At 32.8% G+C, this 13,501-nt stretch overlaps 2 protein-coding genes across 2 annotated transcripts; one reads left to right on the forward strand and one right to left on the reverse strand.

Moving 5' to 3' along the window:
- Positions 1 to 1,685: 1,685 nt before the first annotated feature.
- On the forward strand, positions 1,686 to 7,343 carry LOC108216051 (KH domain-containing protein At1g09660/At1g09670). The gene is made up of 8 exons (XM_017388750.2): positions 1,686 to 1,899; positions 2,008 to 2,158; positions 2,961 to 3,046; positions 4,051 to 4,199; positions 5,007 to 5,138; positions 5,225 to 5,341; positions 6,725 to 6,868; positions 6,949 to 7,343. The coding sequence occupies exons 2-8, from the start codon at positions 2,052 to 2,054 to the stop codon at positions 7,114 to 7,116; spliced, it is 903 nt and encodes a 300-aa protein (XP_017244239.1). The 5' UTR covers positions 1,686 to 1,899; positions 2,008 to 2,051; the 3' UTR covers positions 7,117 to 7,343.
- Positions 7,344 to 8,325: 982 nt separating this feature from the next.
- LOC108207157 (uncharacterized) lies at positions 8,326 to 11,675 on the reverse strand. Its single transcript, XM_017377618.2, has 3 exons — positions 11,528 to 11,675; positions 10,525 to 10,794; positions 8,326 to 8,466 (listed from the first exon to the last, which is right to left on the reverse strand). Exons 1-2 carry the CDS (start codon positions 11,601 to 11,603, stop codon positions 10,562 to 10,564), a joined length of 309 nt encoding a protein of 102 aa, XP_017233107.1. The 5' UTR covers positions 11,604 to 11,675; the 3' UTR covers positions 8,326 to 8,466; positions 10,525 to 10,561.
- Positions 11,676 to 13,501: the final 1,826 nt, after the last annotated feature.

A 13,501-nucleotide genomic window follows, 5' to 3' on the forward strand; every position in this document is an offset into this window, starting at 1 on the left:
TGAATCTAAAGTCAATGACAAATTAAAAAATTATTTAAACTAAAATAAAATATGATAATATATTTTTGTACTTTTTTAAATTAAATTATATATATGATGTTAATAATATTATTTACAGGATTCGAACATTATTCTTTAGTATTTTATATAAATATTATAGTATAAGTATTTCAATATGTTTTTTTTTTTTTTGAGAAATAAGTATTTCAATATGTTGTTAACGGAATTAAAAATTTACACTCCCATCAGGTCCTTTACTGTTTGCATATGTTCAGATCACTGAGGCAGGTTATATATGCAATTGCATTAACATAAATGCAAGAATGGAGAACTACGAACTGCATATTTGAGTTGGATGCAAAGCTGGTGGTGGAGGCCATCTATAATAACACAGGAAGATCGAACTTTCATGGTATGATAGATTGATTGTGTGATTTTACTTCAACATTTTGAGAATGTTTTAGTTGTGTATGAACATTAATCAGCCAATAATGCAGCTCATATGTTAGCTTGAACTGCATTTTCTATGACAAATCATATGAAATAGTTTCATACCGCTCCAGAGTTCATTCGTTGTAATCTGATTTCGGAGGAGTATTAATATATGCAAGTATGGTTATTTCAAAAATAAAATAAAATCACGAGGCAAGATATTTTAATCATTTATAGTTTTTTATAATCATTTTTTATATATTTTAATAATAAATTTAGATAAAAAAAGCTGAAAATTATTAGTATAATAATCTCTAAAAAAATATATGAAAAATCATTTTCAATCGCGCGAAGCGCGTTTTTTTTTTCTCTAGTTGTAATTATATAGGCATAAGTTAGGATGACTTGATATCAGTTTTGGGTACATCAAAGCTAGAGTGTCGAACGGAAAATTTTGAATACGGATCTGTCCGTATCTGGATTCGAAAATTCATACCTAGATTTAAATCCAAAAATTTTTAAGCGATGATATCAGAGTCAGGATCCATATCCGTCGGTTACTATCCGGATACAGATAATATTTTTAATCAGATTTTTATTTTTAAATTAAAAATTTAAGAGAAATTCAAAAAATATTAATAAATGCTAAAAATTAACTTTTAAAAATTGAGTTAAGAATTAAACTCATTAAAGACAATTTATATTCATTCAAAAATTAATTTTAATATATCTTTCAATATAAATTGGTTTTCTTTAAAATATTAAACTTAAATATTATAACATATGTCTATAATATTTTACAATTATATTAATATTATATATATATTTAATTATAGATTCGGATATTATCAGATACGAATATGTCTATGGTATTGCCAGATTCATATACTGATGATATCCGCTTTGTTTCGGATACAGATAATATTCGCTTTATCACGGATATAAATACGGATTTTCGGATGAATATCAGATTTCTCACATTTTTTTTAGGGCCCTAATCAAAGCCAAACCCCAAAATGATACGATTTTAAATTAAATTTGAGCAAATCCGAAACTGTCTTAAACCCGAACTCAAATGTCAGCCCAGTTCCATGATTTAGAGGTCGAGTTTGTGTCATTTTTACATTTTAGCACGGGTGGAACATATATTGAACTCGTGGACCGAAGCCCACACGAAAGATTTCGAATACTCTCGACAAAAAAAAATCTCGAGCACAAAAGAAAAAACCCTAAATAAAATAAAAAAGTTCCATAGGCATCACACACTTATATATACGCCGAGATACAGCATAGAGACAACGAGAGGAAAATAAAGAATCAAAGAGGGGTTTTCTCCATCTGTCATTTTCTCAAGGGTGGTCCACTCAGGAGAGGGAAGAGTTGAATCTCTTCCCATTCCCACTCTGGCAGCAGCAGCAGCAGCCAGCCACCCACCTCTTTACCCTCTTCATCAGCTCTTGATTTCTGGTCAGTCTTTTTTCTGAATCTTGATTGTTTTTCAGTTTTCTGTGTGTTTTTCTACATGGGTTTTTGATTTTTGTTCTTATAAGTGGGGATTCTTGATTCTTGGAACAGATTGGATTGCTGTAAAAAAGTGATTTTTTTGATATCTGGGAAAGATGGACAGCAGGATTCAACCTGGTAGCTTTTTTCAGTATTCTCCTACTGGAGTCCATGGAGTTCCTGGCCCAATGCAGAGGTCTTCATCTCCTTCAGATCGTGAGAGGTGAATTTTTGTCTTCTGACAGATGTATTTGAATTGGTATTGTTTGTATATGCAAGTTTGGAACTTGATATGGATGTGCTTGTTATTCTGGTGATTCATTCTGTTTTTACATACTTGTTGTTTGAAATTTTTGTGGAATTGGCTTGTATAGCTTTTTGTATGATGGTTTGAAGTTGTGTGATTTTTAAACTTGATGTGCTTTTAGTGTGCAATTATATGTGTAATTTCCGGCGTTATCTTTGATATGGCCTATGAAATTAGCCTCATTGATTAATTTCCTCTGAATGTCAATGTCTTATTTCAAGGTCTGGGGGGGGGGGGGGGGATTTAATTTTTATGATGGTCCTAATGAGAGTTTGTGTTCTTTCAACACCTTCAGAGATTCTGCATATTTCAGTTATTTTAATTGTTCTGTATCATTTGAAGAGCTTTCTGATAGTTTAGGCCTTCATCTTATATGATATGTGACATTTATATATATATTTTTTGTTCTATCATGAATGACAAGATGTTAGTGGATTTATAGCTTGATATCTTCCTATGTTCATCTACCTGTATAAACAAACACTTTCAACTCACAAAAGCAATCTTTTTTATGAATAAGGCTTGCTTTTTATCCACCTTTAGTAATTAGTTAAACATGACATAGAAGGTTCTGCTTGTATTTAGTTGCACATCTGTGATGAAGCAATTGGTAACTTATTACATAGAAATTTGAATGGCTATCGTTCTGTATCTGCAGACTTGTACACTTTATGTTGACGCTTGTTTTCATCTTGATTGATATGGCTTTTGTTTGCAGATATCTATCGGAACTATTAGCAGAAAGGCAAAAGTTGGCACCATTTATTCAGGTTATGCCTGTGTGCAGCAGACTTCTAAGTCAAGGTAGGTCTAAAAGGTGGTATTTTTTGCTCCGCTATATCTATATTTGTGGAAACTCAGTAATTTCATTGTCAGTACTGTTTCCATAGTCAGCTTCAAGGTAATGAAACGAATAAAACAGATATTTCGTGGAGATCAAGCTTCCGCTTTTTAGGCCTGTTTTTAATAATTTTTATTGGAAAATAATCTGAAGACTTTTCACATAACTACATAACCATATTTGCATGTGGCAGAAGTTGTAGTTACTATATATGAGTATTAATTTGATAGTTTGTTTGATTAACTAATTTAGGCATGTCTAAAATGTCAGGTCATTGATTTTATACCAAATTGATGAGTGTACCATTGAGAAATTAAAATCTGCCAATTCTGAAAGCAAGTATATTTTTGTAGCTATAATAAGAAACATTACCAACTTCAACTACATAATCATTATTTGAAAATATCTGCAATAACAAAAGCGGTCAATAAATACACGTGTATTTGCCCTACCTGCATGTTTTAATTTTGTTGATGTGCTGAAATCTTCATATTAGCTACATTACAGCCAAATGAATTTGATTTAAGTAGTAATAGAGGTATATGCATGTTTACTACTCACCCTGACTTCCACATGAGAAGGCTTAATACATGAAAATTAGCTATGTTATTATTGTCAGTATTGATTTTCAGGGTTTATATGCTGCCTAAAACCCAAATAAATGAGTTCACTTTAGCAAGCCTGCAATGAATAGTAAACAATACTATTCATTGCTACCATAACAGCTTAATATTTATTGTGACGAATCTCATACATAATTCATGTCCTTGAAGTGGTAATGAATTGTTTTTCCCCTCTTTCTATTGAAGTTTAAGAATATAATTGTATGTTTATGGAATTGTATCAAGATCACATTATACTTGCAGTCCTCATTATTAATACATCTTTAATGCTACTGCTTAATTACCACACTCCCACCTCTTGTTAATTGAAAGTTGTTGATGTCTAATTGCTCCTTCATTTCCAGAAATTATGCGTGCTTCGGGATTGGGGCCGAATAAGAATTTTGTGGATCATGAAAGATTGGGGCATGAGCGAACATTTAGGTCTTTTGTCCAGCAGCCTAATGGAGGACCCATTGATATGGAATCCTGGCCTCCAATGCAAACAGATCAAGTAATATTTTCATTTATATTTGTGCTGACAGTAATATTTTGCCTCTTTTTTTGCTAAATAAAAATTATATTAAGACAAAAAGATATGTACAATCAACTACTAAAGAAGGTCTTGGGGTTAAAAGGGTAACACTCCCCCCCCCCCCCCCCCCCCCCCACACACACACACACCAAAAAAAATAAAAATAAATAAATAAATCAAATGAATAAATAAATAAAATAATAATAAATAATTGGCCTTTGTATCACCGTACATGCCTCTATTTATTAAGTTGGTATGAAGCATATTTGCACCAATGGTGACTAAAATTTTATATGGAGTACATAATGATCCTATATCAATTTGGCCCCCCAACACATGTTATTTAGAGGGATTCAAACAGAAGAATTGCCATGAAGATAGCAAAACCTTAAACATGTACGTAGCACTTCTGCGCAAGTTAAATTGTCAGCCCTTGCAAGGGACAATGAGGAAAGTGTTCAAGTTTCTTTCTCAATTTTTAATGTAACATACTAGTTCTTTTTAATCACAATTTTAGCGGTTGTAAATCACTGCATTATGTGTTTTCTAATAATAAACCAGCCATCCTTTCATATTTTAAAAAATGTTTTAGTACTGTTATCATAGAAGGCTCATACTTGTGTTAATTACTAGGAATTGTTGGAAATATGTTAGGATGCTATATTATAATTTAGAATTAAAATTATATCTTTAATTCTGGAAACATAGAAGCATGAGGGAGATGGAACCAACAAGCTTGTTAAAACTTGATTGGAAAGTATACTAATATAATTGTCTTTGCATCAGGACAATGGCCTTATACGAAGAATGGCTCCATTTCAAGCTGCCTCTTTAGGTTGGCCCTCGTCACCAGGGTTTGCTCCGCCTGTTATTAAGCGAGTTATCAGACTTGATGTTCCGTTGGAAAAATTCCCCAATGTAAGTACTGATACCTGCCATCATATATCTATGTTTTTTTACCTTGTTTTGCCTTTGGTCCCTTGTTCTAAAGCAAAGCATGGCAGTTCAACTTTGTTGGTCGTATTTTGGGCCCTCGCGGGAATTCCTTGAAAAGGATTGAAGCTATGACAGAGTGTAGAATATTCATAAGAGGCAGGGGCTCGGTGAAGGATTCTATGAAGGTATCTAAAAGCCCATCCGTTTTTAGTACTTATGTTAAACAAAAAACTTTGAGATTGTTTACTAAAACTGGCAATGAGTTTTAGTCATAGTGTCACGTTGTGTGAATCAAATTAGAAAACATTAATATCTGGATCACTTACTTATTGGGTTTACATGTTTTCATTATTCATGAAAAAATTTGAAGTACTTGGCTTTTATTTCCAAATAGAGTTATATTAATTTTGTAATGCTATGAAAAAGAGCTATTCACATTTTGAGTGACGTAAATGTTCTGCGTTCAAATTACATACAAATACTCTTGGTGTGCACCATAAAGTGCAGTAGCTTCTAGAACAGTGGAAGCAAAATAAAGACGCAAAAAGTATTAATAATTTATCTTCGTTTATTATAAACTTTAGTGTCGAGCGGAACTTGTTTGCCAGTTCTCTAAGTTGACCGCAAATGAATTGCTCTGACGTAAAACCTGAGTAGCATGTGGCCTCTTATATATATTAATACGTTTACGGGAAGGACATATCTTAATACAACATTGTAGGGAGTAGGGACGGAGGTTAGGTATTAGAAAGCAAATCACTTTTTAACCTATCTTTCCATATTATACTTGCATATTTAGCTTTTTCTTTCCTTATTAGACTCGCATATCCAGCTTTTTCGCTATTATGTTACTTCAGTCGTTTTGAGTATAACCCATTAGTTATCCAACCATATTACCCTACTTACAGCCCTGCTCATGTGTAATAACATATTCCTTGTTCCTGCCTCCATTTAGTAATTTGGTTGCTTTCATTTGGACATGGTTCTAGTCATGTACTTCAACATTATCAAGATAATGTTATTATCGCCTCCATTTAAGTGTCCTCAATTGCTTACTTTAAGCTTCCTTAGAAAGTAGAAGAGACAAAAGATAAGTATCTGATTGCAGCTTTAGGGAGAAGTGAATTCCATTGGTAGACCTTCCTTTCAGGGCAAGGGTATATAATCATTTAAGTAAATTTCAACTAGGCAAGGGTATATAATCATACAAGTAATTTTCAACTAAAGATACATGCTGGACTAGGTGGCCTGGTCAATAATTATAGAAACTTAGTCAATCTGCACAATGCATAAATATTATTAAGTTGCTTTTGCTTAATACTTCGGTACTAGTTTTCGTCAATATTTTTCGCATCTATCCTTTGGTTCAATGTTTCATTTTTGTGCGATGATACATGTGTTTATCAATGTTTGTTGCAAAAGTCAACTTCATAGTCCGGCACTTTTTCCCATAATATATTCAGAACATTTTTTTTCTTGCCTGAAGCATGTCTCTCTGGAAATAAATTAATTTACAAAAAAACTAATTTTTGAGGACAATGTATCATTTTCTTATATTCCTTGACCAGGAAGAAAAGCTGAAAGATAAGCCTGGGTATGAGCATTTGAATGAGCCGCTGCATTTATTGGTAGAAGCCGAGTTCCCAGAAGATATTATAGAATCCCGCTTGGATCATGCAGTGGCATTATTGGAAAACCTTTTGAAACCAGTGGTATGATAATGTTACCTTGCCAATTGTTCTTCCTCGCTGTAGACATGCATAGATATCTAATTCACCTCCCTTTTTTTCAGGATGAGTCCATGGATATCTACAAGAAGCAACAGTTGAGAGAACTGGCCATGTTGAATGGTACACTTAGGGAGGAAAGCCCTAGCATGAGCCCGAGCATGAGCCCGAGCCCGAGCATGTCTCCGTTTAACAGCGCAGCCGGTATGAAACGAGCCAAGACCGGAAGATAGCATTAACGTCATATACTATTTTTCTTTGCTGAAATAGTTTTTTCAGTGGTTATTGATGGTTACTATAAGGATATTAACTCCAGAAACACACATGCTTGATTTGGGCATTTAGCGTATGTGGCTTACTGGCTGGGCCTGCTCTATAATTTTGATACCAGAACATCTTCATTAGTTGATTGTGGTTTTTTGAATCTTTATATACAATATTCAAAGGTTGCTGAAACTTATTCTGGGCATCTCACATTTAGAAGTTTTGATACTTGGTGGAATTTGAAGACCATCAAATTTGTTGTGAAATATTCACTTCTTTGCCACAAGTCTGCGGCAAAAAAAAAATATGCTGATTGATGTCATTTTACTTGAATTTTGCATAATGGGTCTGTGTTTACTTGAATTTAATAAACTACCTGCCTCAAAATTTTCCCATTAAGCTTTGTCAATGCATTACAAGTGTAATGCAACATGCATGTAATGTTACTGATAAGACCTTATTATCAACTCTTCGTTTTAGTCTGTCTTGTGCTTTAATTTTGATCTGGGCTCTGATTATTTGTTAATATCTCAGCTTACATGCATATTTTTTACCTGTTTTTTTCACTGTTCGTTTGCTCACTGAATTTTTGAACCTTAAGTACTTGTTTAGTGTCAAACTTGAAAAGCGCCAAGATAATTAACTTGTACATTTTATCCTCCGTTGGTACCTTTTTCCAATACAGGTTCACCTTTGGTTGTAGGTAAACTGTGAAAGTTGCTCTTTCCTAAACCTTAACTTCGTTCGTTGGCTGATATGTAACACCAAATATTAATCCTCGTAAATTGGTAAAAATCTGCAAGTCCTGCAATAAATGTGGGAGTATCTGGGCTTATGAAGATTTAATATCGGAGAACATAATAGCCTTACAATTTATGTGACAACATTCACGAAATTTTCTTCTTCATCATACTCTAGAGCTGCAACGTTAATTATGCCAGTACAAGTGTACAACGACTACTTATGACGGGGAACAACCTCAATATGATTGTTTAACCATAAAAATAGAGGAGAATAACTAGTTCCAGACTTCTGATAACAAGAGCAAAAGGCATATCCACGCATTTAGTTGATAAATATTTCTTTTACAGGACTCTATACTCGCATATTACAACGGAAATGGAAAAAGGTGGGGAACTTGTAACTGTGATCCTATTAATACAATGAATACATATATGGAATAAAACTTGTGCCAGCAAGTAGTATCTCTAACACAGATGCTATATATTTGAAATAGAACTTGTGCCCCCAGTAGAATCCCCTACCTTACCGGCTCTCGCGGGAATTGGGTGTTGTAAGAAGAATTGCGCCACTAAAACCTGTGTAGAAAGCCTAGAGTCAGAACTTATGCAAGATAATTGACTGCCAAAAGAATGATCAGAGAAATTAACTGCAGATGTCTCAACATAGTAAAGATAGCCAAAAGGTACTCCGTGCATTTGGAATAATTATCATTATGACATTATGGCTATATTTTTTTTCTCAAAATAATAATTTCTGCACTACTGGCCCAACTATTATAATTTAAAGTATATATAGTCCCCGTGTTATGCCGTGGACAAAACATTCACTTGGTAGTTTGATCTTATGAAAGGAGGTGGAGAGGTTTGTTACTAAAGTTATATGCAAATCGCAGCCTCTTGATTTGGGCCAACTGGACTTTAGTTACTGTACTTTGGATAATGGCAAAACACATCACCTTACGAAAGTTATCAAGTCACTGCAAACCCCTTAGACCAACTTCTATCCAGTTTGACCGTTGCTGTCCAACAAAGAAGGGTATTTTTTCACTATAGAAAAAAATCAGTTAAAATAAAAGGGTATTTTAATAAAAATCATAAACCCCTAAATATCAATTAACTTAAAACCCTTAATGGTAATCTAAACCCAATCATCGTCTTCTCCTCCTCTCCCTTTGAATACCCTAGACTTAACTAAATTCGATTGCTAACAATCATAAGAGACCGATTAAGAAAAATAATGAATCAAGGGAAGCAAGCAAATAGTGAAGAAACAGTAATTGTCAAAAATCAAGATGAAGCCGTAAATGATTATGGTCTACCTAATTGTTAAGAAATTCCTGACTATGAAGATATAAATCTCTCCCCCCCATATTTACATCTTTTTGATGTTTCGATATATGGGTTACATGTAGATCTTTAAGATTTTGAGACTTTGATACTCGGATATCATGAGACTTTGAATCTGTCCAAACCTTTTTGGCCACAACCCAATTTCCACAAACACATTGCTCACCCATCTGTTGTGAAGAGAGAGTTATAGAGGAAAAAAATTAATTTAATTAAGGTTTTATAATACACAGGAAGGTAGAAGATGCTTATATATGGGGGAGAAGACTGTCAGAATAGTTCTTTCCTAAATTGCACTCGACAAAATGGATGGTAACTGTTAAACTTGACAAGACTGTCAGAATAGTTCTTTCCTAAATTGCACTCGACAAAATGGATGGTAACTGTTAAACTTGACGGAAGTTGGTCTAAGGGATTTGTTGCAGCGACAATTTTTGCAAGGGGATGTGTTGTACAATTATCCAAAGTATAGTAACTAAAGTGCAGTATGCCCAAACCACGGGGACACGATTTGCAAATAACTCTTGTTAATAATCAATATTCCCTGAAATGAACTTGAGAGTGATAGGATTGTTTGGCGAAAGTTAGGTATGAGAAATGGATCCTTGCAGAAACAAGTAGTCTACGAATTTCAAAGCAATCTTACTCCGAACATATACTAAGATGCAACCTTATTACTAAAGTTTCTATGACTTTCTTTTTAAGATTAACAAAGTTCGTGGATACAACCTCTGTACTTCAACATAGGGGTACAGTCTGCACAAACATCACCCTCCTCAGCCTCCCTAGTGGAACATACTGGATACAATCGTACTAACATGCAACACCTAGGGGTGCATACATTATGAGGACGCTGAATGAAGAAAACTTGGATTCAAGGACTTCAAATTGACATAAAGCATCCTTATGTTCCTCTTGAATGCTTCATTACCCTTGCAAAGGAGACACTTGGATTCTGAGCATCAGTCCAGCTGCTGATACAGAGACTTACTAATTCCCTGATGGAAGGTAGCAGTTTGATGAACCAGATGACTATAAAGGGGTTTTCCAGTTTGGCCCATTATTTTATATTAATGTAGTATTACGGTACAATGCAAATCAAGCAGTGCTTTTGAAGAGATGGCATAAATTGGTGTAATAATCATTTTTCCAATATAAGGACTAGAATATTTCTTGTTTTCTCAACTATGCAGGATACACATAAAATCACAAAAATATATTAGAAGATCTTGTGTGCAAGGCTACGTGCCTACAACAATTAAAAAACTGGAATACAAGAAACCAAACCTTCAATTTATGAACTCCGATAAACTGTGATACGGTTTCAATCCCGAAGCCCAAGTTCAACCTCGAGTTCATCATCCTCTTCAAACAACTTTAGCAAGCGGGCATATTGCTCTTCACGTTTCTTCTTTTGCCAATATTTAAAAAGGAATACAGAAAAAAGCACAACTACCAAAATAATAACGCATATGATGACAACTCCCTTCCCCTTGCTATTACTAGAAGTAGCATTCTTTTTCCCATCATTGGAACTTGATGAATCGCCTGTAAAGCCTGAAAACGGGAAACTTATCTGAGGGCACATTTTAGATTGGAAAGAATTCTGTGACATACAAGACATATTTCTTAAAGATCCCAACTAAGACCTAAAACAAGGAGATTACAAACAAAGCTATTATTCTTTGTCGCATATACCATTATATACGTACTAACAATTCTGTTATCCAAGAAATCGGACTCAGCACGATGTTTATTGTCCTTTATGTTTAAGAATAAACACGATTGTATATAGAGGCGGGACTAAATTACACCAGAGAACAATTTTATGCCAAAACCAGTATTCTCAATACCTAAATAAATTAACTCAGAGCTGTATAGCTCAGTTTCTTCCGACTTCAGTGGTCCGAAGTACATTATAACAAACTTCTCCGCCTTACAAGTCCATAGAGCTTGGCCAAACGGACCATCAAACGACACTGTCTACCCAATTTACTCATAATACCTTCTTTTTTAACACAACAAAGACATAAATCCATATTCACCTATCACAATTTCAAATTAAGCAGCACATACAATTACAACAACAAAACTAAAACTCAAATATCAATACAAATACAAATCAGAGGCTAAACACAACAATTTGACAGCAATTTCAATTAATCTTAACCTGCCTGATCAATAACAACAATTTCACTTAACATATACATATATACAAACACAATTATATACCCACCCCCCACACACATGTATAATATGAAATTGAAGTGAGAAGAAAGAGATGAAGAACCTGAAATGAATTGCAGAGAAAGTGAAGAGAAGAAGAGCAGGAAACGCAACCAACTTGAACACGAGATCTCGTTCATCCTCTTTCTCTCTCTAGAAATCTTTCTCTCTCTACCAAGTTATTAATGTTTTGGTCTGTAATGTAATACTCCCTCCGTCCCTATTTATTTGTCCATTTTGGAAGTAAAAATTTGTCCCTATTTATCTGTCCATTTATACTTTCAAAACTAATTTATTGATAGTTTTTCAAATATATCTTCATAATTTCAATTTTCAAGACTTGACTTATTTAAAACTTGGTTGAATTCATGTTTTCAAGACATAAAGTAGGGATATTCCACCATTTTCAAGACATTAATTAGAGGTATTTAATGAAAAAGTTTATACAATCAAGTATTCCTTGGTATGTGTTTTTTTTTCCAAAATGGACAGATAAAAAGGGACGGAGGGAGTAATACGCTAATGTTTTTCCTTTTTAGAATTTAAGAAACCACTGCGTCTTGTTTACTTATTTGCATTTATCTCCTTGCTATATCTGTGATGTTATGATTATTGGACCATACTTTTTAATATTGACAGTTTTGGTTCAACTTTCATTTCATGATTGATTGATAGGTATTTGAATTATAGGGCATTTACGCATGTATATAACAAAAACTTTTTTGTTTCAAAAAAAAAAAAACAAAAACTTTTTATGAATTCTCATGGTGAGTATTCGATCGGTTCAGATGAAAATAAATAATTAAAAATTGATATATAAAGCGCACCGATTCAAAGTGGTGTTTTAAACCGAAATGAATTGAAATAAATCATTTCACTAATTCAATAAATGAATTCCAAAAAAAGTTGAGAAATTACGGTACTAGATCTGCAAGCACATCCAAATAATACCAGTGCTACCAACTTTTAGAGGCCATTTGTTAACAAGTGAATGACACCTGATGTGCTGAACGACTCATCTATTATTGATTAAGATTGTTTGTTAATTTCCTTTTTAGCTGGACGAAACCAAAAAGTTCCTGGACGAACCGTGCTACAAAATATACCCCCTCTCGTTCAGATTGTGACCTAATACTTCGATGTGACCTGATATTAGCATATAATTTTTTAAAAATTAATTAATACATGTAATTGTTTCATCTTTTATTATATTATTACCGCTTATTATAGTTTGCATCAATTTTTGTGAATAATTATACTATTAATATTAAATTACTATATAATTATAAAAAAATCAAAATAATAAAAAGTACATATAACTATTAGTAATGTCGATATTATTGATAGCGGAATTTTTTAAAATCCTAAAATATATTAACACTTTTATTTCTGCGTGTAATTTTATTTTTTATGTAATTAATATTTATATTCAAATATTTTTCTTATAAAATCAAATATATATTTCCTTATCTACAATAATTAGTATATGTATATAATTAATCAAATTAAAAAATAATATATATAAATATTCGTTTTTTAAGATCTTAAAAATTAAATTTTTAATATTATATTATTATTAAATCTTGATATAATTATATTTTATTTTTGAAGTAGATATTCATTTTATTATTCATTCATATAAAATTGTGATTGTTGAACCTACGACTGGGCTCTAACTGGACAAAAATTTAATATAAAATAAAATATGTCATACATAATAATGAATAAATCATGTGTCTGATAAAAAAATATCAAACTCATGAATCTTGTCATTCAGATAAAATAGATAACAAACAACAATTTTTATTCACCATCCAGATTATTTCATTCATTCAAATTTCAATCATCCAGAAAAAATGGTTCAGATTTAACAAATGACCCCTTAGTTTGAGTGATAAATGTTCATCTACACTGTGATAATGTAATTTAAACAAAATATATTTAGAAATTAATTCAGCAAAGTCCAATTTTAAATATGTATTAACCTATTTTACCTGATATCTTAGCGTGTGAGTCGAGGTTTTAGACTTCTATTTGT

The sequence above is a fragment of the Daucus carota genome, chromosome 1 (assembly GCF_001625215.2).
Source record: "Daucus carota subsp. sativus chromosome 1, DH1 v3.0, whole genome shotgun sequence".
Classification (NCBI taxonomy): domain Eukaryota; kingdom Viridiplantae; phylum Streptophyta; class Magnoliopsida; order Apiales; family Apiaceae; genus Daucus; species Daucus carota.